Source organism: Erithacus rubecula (assembly GCF_903797595.1).
Source record: "Erithacus rubecula genome assembly, chromosome: 16".
Classification (NCBI taxonomy): domain Eukaryota; kingdom Metazoa; phylum Chordata; class Aves; order Passeriformes; family Muscicapidae; genus Erithacus; species Erithacus rubecula.
In genome coordinates this window covers 2622693-2635298 of record NC_136668.1, presented here as the reverse complement: position 1 = coordinate 2635298, position 12606 = coordinate 2622693, and the positions used below count along the sequence as shown (strand labels likewise).

At 48.9% G+C, this 12606-nt stretch overlaps 1 protein-coding gene across 1 annotated transcript; it reads right to left on the bottom strand.

Moving 5' to 3' along the window:
* Positions 1-1886: 1886 nt before the first annotated feature.
* SOWAHA (sosondowah ankyrin repeat domain family member A) lies at positions 1887-7696 on the bottom strand. The gene is given in 3 exon segments (XM_079319682.1): positions 1887-2558; positions 3202-7314; positions 7317-7696. Coding segments are annotated over 2 exon segments (1353 nt in total). The 5' UTR covers positions 7549-7696; the 3' UTR covers positions 1887-2558; positions 3202-6193.
* Positions 7697-12606: the final 4910 nt, after the last annotated feature.

Sequence of the window (12606 nt, the reverse complement as noted above, 5' to 3'; positions counted from 1 at the left end):
AGCTTTTTCCCAACTCACTTTTCCCAACTTTTCCCAAGTCATGCAGCATAGAAGGCAAGATGGCCAGAAATGCAGAGCATCTTCATTTTACAGCACTGTGGTCCCACACTGTTCCACACAGCTTTTTCTGAGCCTTTACCATCAGAAGCCAAATTTAAGACTGAACTCTAAATAGCAGTAACTGGTGGTCTTCTTGGGGAAGCAGATCCACAGGGACTATGGAAATAAAATCCTGTGCAGTGCTTGTATATAATTCCTGCTTAAACCATTACTCACCATCCTTCCATTTGTGATCCTGTTGCAATGGCACTGAGTTACCTGGGGACTAGAGCCCTGGGAAAGTGTCAGCTTTGGGAGATCAGCATGGGCACTTCTCATGTAAAGAAAGTTGGGTTGTGGAGCTGGGAAAACGCAGGGAATAAAGAAGCTGCTTGGTACCTGAGCCTCTGGGGGAGCAAGCAGGGAATCCCTGCTCCTGGGCTGCCTGCCAGCCTGGCACTTCCACAGGCAGAGCAGAATGTGAGCCCAGCTCCATGGAGAAGTGTAACCAGAGCCCTGGGAAGGTGTGTCTATGAATTAATGACAGCTGCACCCAGGGCAGAGCTGGTGGCATTCCAGGAACCACCTCTGCATCTCGCTTGGCCACCCACACCTGGGGTGGGAGACTGCCATGGCTGCTTCGTGCTAGGCTGGAGCAGTGGGCTGATCTTGGGAAAAGATGATTTGTATTGCCTGAGGCAGGAAGGAGCCTGTGGTGCAGGTGTGGGAGCAGTCAGTGGCAGCAGAGCATCCTCTGACAGCAGTGTCCTGGCAGCAAGTGATAGATTTTAGACACAGTAGCTAATTTAGAACTTCATTTAACACCCACTGCAATGGGTGGGATTCGCTGCTGCTTCAGCCTTTTGGGCACTAAATTGAAGGAATTTAATTATTTTGTTTTAAACCCCAGGCTCATTTTCTTTGCTGGAGTGTTATACTAAGAGCCTTTCACATGTGGAACTAATTAAGGAACAGAGAGCTGCAGGAGTTAAAGCAAATGTACTCAGCAAAAAGATCTATTTGGTGCTTGTGAGAGCTTCATTTAATAAGTTCTCTCTGCTTTGAGAATTCATGGCAACCATCTGAATAAATTTTTAAAATAAACTCAGAGCAGCATTGCAAAACTAATCTTCTGTGCCTGGAGGGAGCCCACATAGACATTAAAGAATAATCAGCCTGTAGGAATCATGCAACCTCTGGGGTTCACAAAAGGCTCTCAGGAAGCAACACTTGAATTTCACTGTTAAATGATGAGAGGCATTAAAGGTTATCAGAGACTTTAAAATACCATGAGCCTTGAAGCTGAGTCATCTCATAGATAAATTCACAGAGAGAATATGGGCTGAACTGATAGTCTTGACTTAGAGAATAAGCAACTTTTCTAAAAATCTGAATAAAGACCCAATTATGTGCATAAAGAGGTCTTTCTAATGGGCTCAGCCCATGGTGGAAGAGCAAGAACATCCCAAACAACATCAAAAGGGAACCAACCACTTGTGAAAAACCCTCTCCAGAGATCCCTGCCCAGTGTCAGCTCCTGATGGCAGGGCTGGCACCTGCAGGACCCTTTCCTGGGTTCCAGCTGCTCCCTGCTGAGCTCAGGGTCAGTGCCACCCGATGTGAGATCTGGTCCAGAGCTTATCCCAGCCTGGAGGGAAGCTGCAGTTCTTTGCTGCAAAATGGAAAACTACCATGGGAGAGTGCTGGAAGAAACACAACCCAACAATCATGGTGAGAAAGTCTGTCTGTACCATTGCAGTTTGTTACTGTGACCAAGCTGGTGAACGTTCCTGGTGGAGTAGAGCACCTAGAGTAGACGTTCAACCAAGAAAAGGAAAGCTCAACACTGCCAGCATAACTTTTATTGTGCACATCTCTATTTTCTCTTCACAGAAAGGGAAGATGTACTAAAGCTGTATTAATATTAACAGTATGGATCTATTTTGCCTGGTTCTGGGTTACACACACAGTATAAAGGCTCAATGTGCTTAATGACTTGCTTTGCCTTATAAATTACTGAAACAAACATTGAAACTGGAAGAGTAATATTCTTCATTAGGCTGTAGAGTTTTTGACCTGTGTTGTCCTGCTCTGTCCCTGCTCTCCCCCTGCAGCAAACAAACACCACACTGTTTGTGCCTGTGCTAATGCTAGCCAAGTCCCTGTTAATAACCCCTTAAATTGGGGAGTCCCACAACAGTACAAACAACTAGAAAGGGCAAAACTTGCCATGCTGCCATTTTATTCAGATTAATATGCAAATCAGGAGGCAAATACATGCAAGGAATGTAGGTCATGGTGGAAACATGAAGAGAGGGAGCAAGAGATGAGCAATGGGAAATTAGAGGATTGTCTAGAAATGCTTCCTCTACCTCCAGCTGGTGGCTGCAGCTCCCATTGGAGCTGTGACTCTTCCACTGGACTATGGGTTTGTGATGAAGCTGAAGTCTCATTAAGACCCCTCTGCAGTGCAGGAGCAGCATTTCCTGGGTTTTCATAGTCCACATTTCTGTGCAGCACTGACAAGGGAATGGAGACAGCCAAAAATCTGAGTGAGCCTGATCACAAGCACACTGCCTCACAGTGCCCAAACAGGCACAGCCACGAGGACAGCCTGTCCCTTTGTGCAGAATCGTGGTTTAAGGTTTGTTTGCAGCGCTCTTCGGGGCAGGTTTTTGAGCTGACACTCCTCAGAACAAAATGTGCCAAGGAACAGACAGACCAAGTCAGCCTAAGCAGGCAGACTGAGCCAGGGTCAGGCAAACTGCAGCTTTCCTGATCCCTAGTGCTGCTGAACTAAAATCTGAGCTGGTTTTATTTGTGTAGGCACTCCACTGAGTGTGCATTCACAGGGTGGGGGAATGACACTCCTCATGCTGCCTACAGGTCTAAAAGCATTATCTTCATTTCAATTTGCCTATCAGTACTGACTGTGTGCTTTAAAGAAGTGACCAAGGAGATTATCTACATTTTGTAGCAGGAAAGCTGAGACATGCTGAGAGGGCAGGCTAGTAACCAGGCAAAACACCACCAAGCTGCTGAGCCCTGCCATTCTGCAGGATCTGGGATCTGTGCCTTGCCTTCTCCAGCCTTCACACCACTAAGCCCTCTCCAGGGGGCAGGAGCAGAGCCAGGGGAGGCCTCAGGTTTTTTGGTTTTTACCTTTCCTGCTATCAGCTTTGATGGTGCCTTGGGATTCAAAGGCTGCATGCCCAGCCTGTGGCACAGCCCCTATCACTGTGCTGAGGAACCCAGTCCTCCTCTCAGCTGTTCCTGTGAAAACATCCTGGCTGAAATTCACAGCTGTCATTCGTTCAGGTGAAAATCCTACTGTGTTTGGCCAGATTTGGGCTTGAAAATGAGAATGAGGGAGAACCAGTCCAGCTGAGGGATTCATAAAGCAGTCTGGCTTCAGCCTCTTGCAGGAAAACACTCCCACGATCACTCATCACCCTACAGTGTCCCTTCCCAGTTTAAAGGGAACCCCAAACCCAGCCAGGCTGTCAGATTGGTTTTATTTCAAACAAAGGCACCTGTATGACTACAGCAGTGCATTCTCAATACCTCTCAGCATTCATCTGCACCTGAAGTTGCACCATGCTCCATGTACTCATCCCAGCCTGCCTAAATATTATCTTTTCCTTCATCAGCTCAACCAGGAGGAGGAACGAGCTGAGTCACTGCACAAACCTGCTGGCAGAGCCTGGCCCAGCCTACCCCACCCACAGCAGCCTTGTGAGCTCCCCACCTTTGTGACAGCAGCCTCCTGCCGAGCCTCCAGCACTCCCTGGGGAAGGCTGGAAGAGCCTTGCTGCCAGGCATTTTTCTATCACCAGCTAATTGCTTCCATGCCTCTGAGGAAGGAGTAGTGCAGAATTTTCTTGATGATACATGTTGCAATGAAGTCTTATCTCAGCTGTAACTTCTGTGACAGAACAACAGAGAAGCAATGAAACCTCCTTCCTACTCTCCTGGGGGTGAAATCACAACCACACTCTCCAGATTAGTCAGGTGGGGTTTTTAAACACAAAACACTCCATCCTTGAACCTTGCCTCTGGCTCACGTAGGCTTGACTCTGAATGAGCACTAAAGTTCAGCAAGGTTGTTTGAATAGGTATCAAGCCTATATGCATAATTATTGAACAAACTTCTCAATAAGGCCAAGCCAAACTGGAGTGTTTACAATTCCCACAGGGACAGAATGCTTTCACCAGGCAGTGTCAGTGCCTCAGAGGTAACGAGAATGCACACACTTCTGTGGTTTCAGGGGAGAAAAAGTTCCATGTCCATGCACTTGGAAAGCCACTTTAAAACAGAGCCCTGTTTTTCCCAGAGCTCTGCAGGCTGACAGAGCACAGCAAAAATCGAGGGTTCAAAGCACCACACTGCTCAATGGTCACACCAACAGACAGAAAGCAAATTGGATTTTATTTTTTTTTAACCCTACTCCAGATATAGAAGTCATGAGGTGCTTGATCATTAACCTTTGCTTAACAACTTAATTAGTTCAATCCAGAAGCAGACCGTTGCAGAATAATCCAGTCTCCTCCTAGAACAGGTGCATCAGACCTGGCTGCAACCTCTGATCACACTCCCAGCAAATGGCACCAGCTCCAGGAACTTCAGGGAGAGTGTTCTGAAGTAAACAGAGCAGTCCTACAGCATTTCTTGTGGGTGTGTGGGACAAGCCAATTAGAACCAATTACATACAAGTACTAGGTTTAATGCAAGGCAGAGAACAAAACATTCCTGAAGTCACTGACTTGGAAGGAAAGGCAAAGCATGCAAACTAGTATTTCAATACAGAAACCCAAACAAAGTCAGCACAGCATTGCTCTCACCTCTCAATGGTGCAGGTTTCTAGTCACAGTTTTAGAGAAAACATGCTGATTTAGCAGACTTGCCCCAGAAATCAGACAGTTTCTGTTCATAGCTCTGCCTCTTTGTATTAACTTTAACCAAGCAGTAATTAAAAAAATAATAGTCTTACTGCAAACCTAACATGCAGTTAGCATGCTTTTTGAGCTATGTGTAGTTCTACATATAGAACAACCATGTTTATCATGTAGAAGAAGAGGAGCTCATTTTAGGTCAGTAATTCATGCTGTTGAGATAAACACTGCTTCAAGAGGTCACGCCAAGTTTCTATCATGAAACACCTAATATTACATAAAGCCCAATGTTTATAAACATTTATTGTAAATAGGTCAAAATGGAACGAGTTTTAAACAAAAAGAATCAGACATACAAGCCTAACTTTGTTTCCAGTTGGCTACTTAGAAACTCTGACAGATCCAACTGCAAGTTTTGCAGTTCAGTTTTTCACTCTCAACAAGGTTTTTTATTCAGCTTAAGTTGATTGAAGTAAGTTTAAATGTTCACAGTATCATCAAGACATGTGGAAAGTACCACCTGGTCAAAAAGTCTTTCAGGAAGAGAGAAACACTTAAACCACTAGCCAAGACTTCAAACTGAGGTAGAAAAGTCACAGTGAAGGTCAGATCTATCTTTTTAAGTAATTCATCTAATAAAATGCATCAGGCAACAATTAAGATTGTTATCTTAGTATTTCTTAAGTGAAATACTGAGTGAGAAAGTCTCAAAGTGAGAAAGTCTCAAAGTGAGAAACTTTGTTTTGAAAAAGTAGACAATTTTTCTAAATAGAAATATCCTTCTTCTGCTACCAAAATAATCAGAAACAACATAGAAAACTACACATCTTTCCTGTGATAATTTAATCCTGTTAGATAACAAGCCTTGTTAAATAGCCAGCTATCAGCTTGCTTTTCACAGTGTAAAATATGCAATTCTTCACCTTGTTTCTGCTCTCCAGCTGAAGAACACAGATGAAAAAGGCTGTCCCTCAGGCACTTTGACCTGTCCACACACACATAAGCTGTTTTAGTTTAACAACCATCAAGCACAAAGGCTGTGGTCCCCACCAGTAGATCAGCACAGCACACACAGCATGGATGGCACTTCCCTGGGGCCAGGTTTCATGCTGTGGGCTTTGGATGCAGAACCCTATCTCTGATTCAGTTAAACGTCCAAAAAAGACAAGACACGGAGAGAAAAAATCCAAACTGCTTCTGCAAGAGAAAGCTGAGACAGCAGCAGTGCAATGAAACCATTTTGATCACAGTAAGGCAAAGGCTAGTGGCCAAAGAACAGCTCAGACACAGGTCTGCGTTTCACCACAACCTCTTCCTCCTCCTCCGCCACCTCGGAGAGGGAGGAATAGGAAGGGAAGCCCCCTCTGGTCTTTGGCTTCCTCCTCGGGCCCGTGGTGGCAGACAGAAGCTTGTTTAAAGTTGAGGGCCTCCTCAAGCCTTTGGTGAGGTCGTAGAAAGCCATGTCATCGGATATGACCCCCAGGAAAGTGCTAGTGGAGCTCAGGATTGAAGCCGCAAGCTTTGTGGACTTCTTGATGGGCATGGAGTGCTCCACGTTCTGGGAAAGGCTGGGATCCCCGAGCAAGCGCCTGATTGTCAGGGACGTCCCTTCCTTCAAGTACTGGTGCGGCTTCTTCCCGCTGTAGTCCCTGAGGTCAATCTTGGCATGGTAGCTGTAGACGAGCATGGTGATGATCTTCTCCTGGCCGTGTATGGCAGCCAGGTGCAGCGCCGTGTAGCCGCCGTGCGAGCGGGCATCCACATTGACGCGGGAGCCGCCCTTCTCGGCCGTGCGGATGATGTTGGTCACCATGTCGCAGTTGCCGCTCTTGGCGGCCCAGTGCAGGGCGGTGAAGCCGGAGATGAAGTCCCTGCGGGCGGCCAGGCTGGCGTCGCCCAGCAGCAGCCCGTGCAGCTGCTGCGTCCACTGCCCGTCGGCCGCCAGCACCAGCCACTGGTGCTCCGCCTGCTCCAGCGGCACCACGGTCTCCTCGCTGGCCCGGTGGTTCTTGGGCCCCCTCCGCAGCCCGGGCGAGCGGGACCCGGCCTCCTCGTCCAGCGGCGGCGGGGACAGCGGGGCGGCGGGCGGCTCGGGCGGCCCAGGGGCGGCGGCGGGCGGCACGCAGCGCACCGGCAGCATGCAGGGCTTGGGCGGCGGCTCCCGCCGGGCCCCCGCCGCGCCGCCGGGCAGCGGCACCCCGCCGCCGCCGCCCTGGAACAGGCCCCGCAGCTCGGACACGGCCCGCGGCCCCGCCGGCTCCTCGGGGGGCGTCGCGGCGGGGCCGGGCACGGGAACCGCGGCGGGAGCGGCGGTCGGGGCGGCGGCGCCGCCATCGCCCCCCGCCGGCGGGGCAGCGCGCAGCTGCTTCCTCAGCACCACGACTTGACGCCGTCGATCTCCTTCACCGTGGCCACGGCGTTCACCGCCGCCTTGAACCGCTCCCGCCGCGCCGCCCGCCCCTCCGCCTCCCCGGCACCGGCCTCGGCACCTGCCTCGGCCCCGCCGTGCTCCAGCAGCGGCCGGAAGGCGCTCACCAGCTCGGCGTTGCGCACCCGCCCGCCGCGCTCCCTCAGGAAGCCCATCACTGCCTCCGCGCTGATGTCGAGCTTCGCCATCTCGCCGCCACAGGTGGCGGAGCTGCCGCCGCCGCCCCCGCGCGGAGCAGGACGCCAGCAGCCCGCGGGGTGGCCGGGCTCGGGCGGGCGGCACCTGCTGCGGGCAGCGCCGGCCTCCCTCCCCGCCGAGGTGCCGGAGCCGCCCCGCCCCGGGAGCGCCGCGGCCCCCGCCGCCGGGCCCGCCCCGCCCGCGGGCGGCGCTGCCGGAGAGCCCGGCCCGGCCCGGCACGGCCCGGCTCGGCACGGGGAGCGGCGCTGCCGGAGAGCCCGGCACGGCACGGCACGGCACGGCACGGCACGGGGAGCGGAGCGGCTGCGCCCAACGGGCGGACAGCGGCTGGCACGGACCGGCCCGACCCAACAGTGGGGAGGGTACGAGGGCACGGGAGACTCCTCGAACGCTTTAGCCATTTACGAGTCTTCTAGTTTCCTCATACGATTTATTTGTTTGGGGGGTTTGTTTGTTTAGTTTGATTTGGTTTTTGTTTTGTTTCAGTAGCGAATAAGTGGAGCAGCATTGAGTAGAAATCACTCTGCAGAGTTTGGTCTCCATTCTGGAAAGGCTCAGGTGTTCTGTGATCCTGCTGGGCAAGAGGCTGAAGCCTCAAAATCAGTCAGAAGGTGGGTGGGTGGGTCAGTCTTTTGAAATATACTCTATGTGATACTATATATTATCATATAAATATATACATTATTATCTCTGTTTTTTACCTGTATTGCATCTACAGTGTGGGCTGGTCACTAGTGGGTTCCCAGGGCTCAGTATTGGCCGCACCCTTGATTAATATCTTTATTAATCATCCGGACAAGGGGCTGGAGAGCACCCTCAGTAAGTTCCCCGATGACACCAAGCTGGGTGGCAGTGTTGATCTGCTGGAGGAAGAGAAGGCTCTGCAAGGGATCGGGACAGTCTGGATCAGTGGGCTGAGGGGTGATATGAGGCTCAACAAGGTGAAATGACAGCTCTGCACTTGAGCTACAGACTGGGGAGAGTGGCTGGGAAGCATCCCAGTGAGGAGCCTGGAGGTGCTGGCTGGCAGTGGCTGAGAGTGAGCCCTGGTGGGCAGGAAGGCCAGTGGGCTCCTGCTCTGTGTCAGTACTAGGGTGGCCAGCAGGACCAGGGCAGGGCAGGTCCTCAGCACTGCTGAGCCCACACCTCGAGTGCTGTGTCCAGTTCTGAGCCCCTCAATTCAGGAAGGACTGAGCATTGAGGTGCTGGAGGTTTTGAGCCTGGGGAGACCCTGACACTCTACAAGGAGGTTGTAGGAAGGTGAGGTTTAGCCTTTTCTCCCAGGCAGCCAGTGACAGGACAAGAGGAAACGGCCTTAAGCTGGACCAGGGGAGGTTCAGGTTGGGCATCAGAAGGAATTTATTTACAGTAAAGATTTCAAACTCTTGTCTGCCCACGGAGGTACTGGGGTCTCCATCCCCAAAGTGTTCAAGGAATGAGTGGACATAGCACTTAGTGCTATGGTTTAGTAGACAAGGTGCTGTTTAGTCAAAGGCTGGATTTGATGATCTTGGAGGTCTTTTCCAACTGTAATGATTCTATGATCAGTTTGTGTCAAAGTCTTCATTTTGAAGGCAATGTGAGGTGTCCTCCTCTCTGATGCTGACTTCCCTTCTGCCTCTTACTTAGCTTTACTGAGGGTAGAGGAGCCTTTTTCCACAGACTGCATTTGGCATTCTTTCCCCTCTCTATCTTTGTGCAAATGTCTGTAAAACTATTTCATCTTTTGCTAATGAGCTGGCACTGAACCAGTTCCTCAAAATAATTTTGCTGCTGTAATGCTCTTTCACATAATAATAGTGTGTAATCTTGTATAAATTTTGTATTTCTATGTGAATCACACACCTCCTATTACTGCCTTTTCACATGGCCTGAACAGCAACCTTGCCCTTGCTGAGACAGCCACTTGAGCAGTGTTCTGCAATGCTCTGTAGCTCATGGCATTGCCTGCCCTATGTAGAGAGCTAAAAATCACCCTGCATCCAAACACTAATTGCTTTCACTGTTCAGATCCTTACTAGAATCCCTTGCAGGCATAAGAAAGTCTCAGCAGTTTGTCATTTTTGCATTGCAAACTTTCAGCTGTACCCTAGGATTATAGTTCATATCTACAAATGAAAGTGAGGAGGAGGGAAAATGATTCAGAAGAACAGGCTCTTATAAAAAACATTTGGTTATGTTACAAATGTTAAGGGAGAAGTTGCTCCAGTTGCTTGAATTGGGGGGGAAGAAGGGGGGTCTGAAGCTCACTGCTCTCTGTCCCTGTCTGCCCAGCACCATTCCCCTGCACCCTGTATGCTGTGAGACCCACAAGGGTGCTGTCACATCCCAGCTGGCTTATCCCCAGCCCAGCAGCATTCCTGCTGAGGGATCTCCCTGCACCAGGCTGCCAGAACACCTCACTGCCCTGCACCACACAGCCAAGGCTCTCTGAGAGCCTGCACTGGGTCAAGGTCCAAAAAGAGGGGAGTTGCTGAGCCTGCTCCCCTCTGCAGAGCCCAGCATTCCCCATGGCTGCAGAGCAGGACATAGAGCCAGGAGTCATCCAAGAGGAGACAGGATGTGTACATGTGCACCTCATGCCATGCACTCTGAACTGGTTGCTCTGGTTTAACTGCCCTGACACAATGACCTCTTTGCCCAGGTAATGCCTCCAGCCTGTCTCACACAAACTCTCCTCAAGGGCAACCCATGGCCTGTGGTTCTGCTCCTTTTCACAACCTTTCAGTGAGTGTTACTAACCTGACACATTAACCTCCTATACCATCTGCACTAAGGAAGAAAACAACACTTCTGGCTAATCACCCATGCCAGTTCCAGACCACACACATCCTGTTTGCATCCTTTCCTTTTAGCTGTTGATGCCTTTTGGTTGCCCACCATTCAGGGGTGAATTGCCAAATATCAGAAGACCAAGTCCCAATGAGCTCCTCTCAGTCTGCTGAGTGCTGGTAACACTGATCAGATTATGGAGCAGAAATTAAACCCTTTGAATTCATTTCATTAATATAGACAATAAAATCCTGGAACATTATGGGTATTATATTCATCAGTCATCCAAAAATTCCAGCCTTAAAAAAGTATGAGAAGTTTTGCCTCTTTCTGTGTCACCAAAAACCTACAAAGCAAGTATTTCTTGTTGGGCTATTTACAGAATACCGTGGGCTGCTTCGTAGGAGATCTCAAGCCAACTGTCTTGGTATTTTTCATTTACTGGCTGAGACAAAAACAATATACAGAAGCCCATGATTAGATTAATTTACTACTACTTTTTTAAAACACAAATATTGCAATTTGTTATTTCTGCACGATAGGCTGTAGAGAGCTGGTCTCTATTTATACCCTTTGTAGAAAGGTGAAGCTTAGCTGCTAATGACTGCTGATGGAACTTCTATCTCAAGGAAAACTTATTTTCCTCCTAAATGAAATCAGGGTTCCCAGAATAAATAGAATGACAAAGCCCATGATTTCCCACTTTTCTTGTTGATATTTTCATGTGAAACAAAGACCACACATTGTGAGAGAAATTAGCTCTTTCTTTGTTCCATGGAGAAATGCAGTAACCTTCCACAGATAAACAATTGAGCAAAAGTCTGTGAAGGGGTGGTGGGAGAAGGGGAAGGGAGATTATTTACAGATAAAAGGCATTTTCTCATAAATGACAAGGATTCAGCTGTAACTCAAGGACTTCAGTAACCATTTCAGAAGATGTTTCTTAACAGCAGCCATTCAAATACAGTTTGTGTATCTCAATCTGCATTTATTAAACACTGCTGGTTCACACAGATGAGGCAAGGATTCATCCCAAGCATCTTCTGTTTTTCAGATGGTGCCTGCAAATTTTAGCAGGATAATGCAGACCTGGCATGAGGTTCAGTGGTGGTGGTAATAAAATCATCAACTCGTAGAATGATTTAGGTTGGAAGGGACCTTAAAGCTCCCAGTCTCCCTACCATGGGTAGGACACCTCTCACTATCCACAGTTGATCCAAAGCCCATCCAGCCCAGCCTTGAATCCAGGGATGGAACATCCACAGCTTCTCTGGACAGCTGTGCCAGGGCCTCACCACCTTCAAGAAAGGAGTTTTCTTCTAATAGCTAATCTGAATCTACCCTCTGCTGCACCTTAGCATTGGGGGGCAGGGAAATCTGGGGTCTGTTTCTGGGCAGAAATGGACCAACAGCTATTGACTTCCACTTTAGAAAGATAGCACTTCTGTAGAAATGCCTTATGAGCTCCATATATTGCCAGTATAACCAATGAAAGTTTAATAAAGTGCTTGGTGGTGTTGGTGCTAAAAGAGTAGCTATAAACTATTTGATTTCTAGTAATCCCCAGGACACATAGTGAGGAATGTGTTGTTACCCAAAAACTGCTTCCTCTGGCCTGTGTTGAAAACCCTGAGGGAGATCTGTTTATCTGCACCACCTGGATTTAAAAATCAAGGATTTTATTCAGCCCTGAAAGTTGGAGCCATCCTCAAAAGGCCTTGGTCTTGCTCCTGTACTCATATGGGATGATCTCCTGCTCTCTGTGTCTATCTACAAAGTCAAAGGGGCTGTGTGATAGCATTTATTTCCATTTTCACTGCCTGTACCTGTGCTCACAATGTGAAGAGCCTCCTGCTGATCTCCCCAGCCATCAGAGCTGTGCTGCTGCAGTGCCACCATTCATGCAGAGAGGGGCATTTCCCTGCTCTCCCCAGGACAGAGATTCCAGGGACACATTTGTGCCTCTCCAGTCCTTTGTGCTCTCTGCCCCTGGTCTTCACCTGTAAAAAACCCACAGCTTAAATCCACTGTGGTTTCAGCAGGTTCACTCCATGAAATTTAAAGTCCTTGCAGGAACATCCAGCACTATAATATAAATTTAATTACGGAGCTATTAGAAATAATTTGCATAATAATTAGCAGTTAAAGGAGTCACCAAATCCAAGTCACTTCTCTTTAGGCCTTTTTTTTTTGTGCAATTGAACCTTTTGAAATCAGCAGGGTTTCTCTTGATTTAGCACTAGAAATAGTGTGCTTTGTGAAATAACAAAGTGATT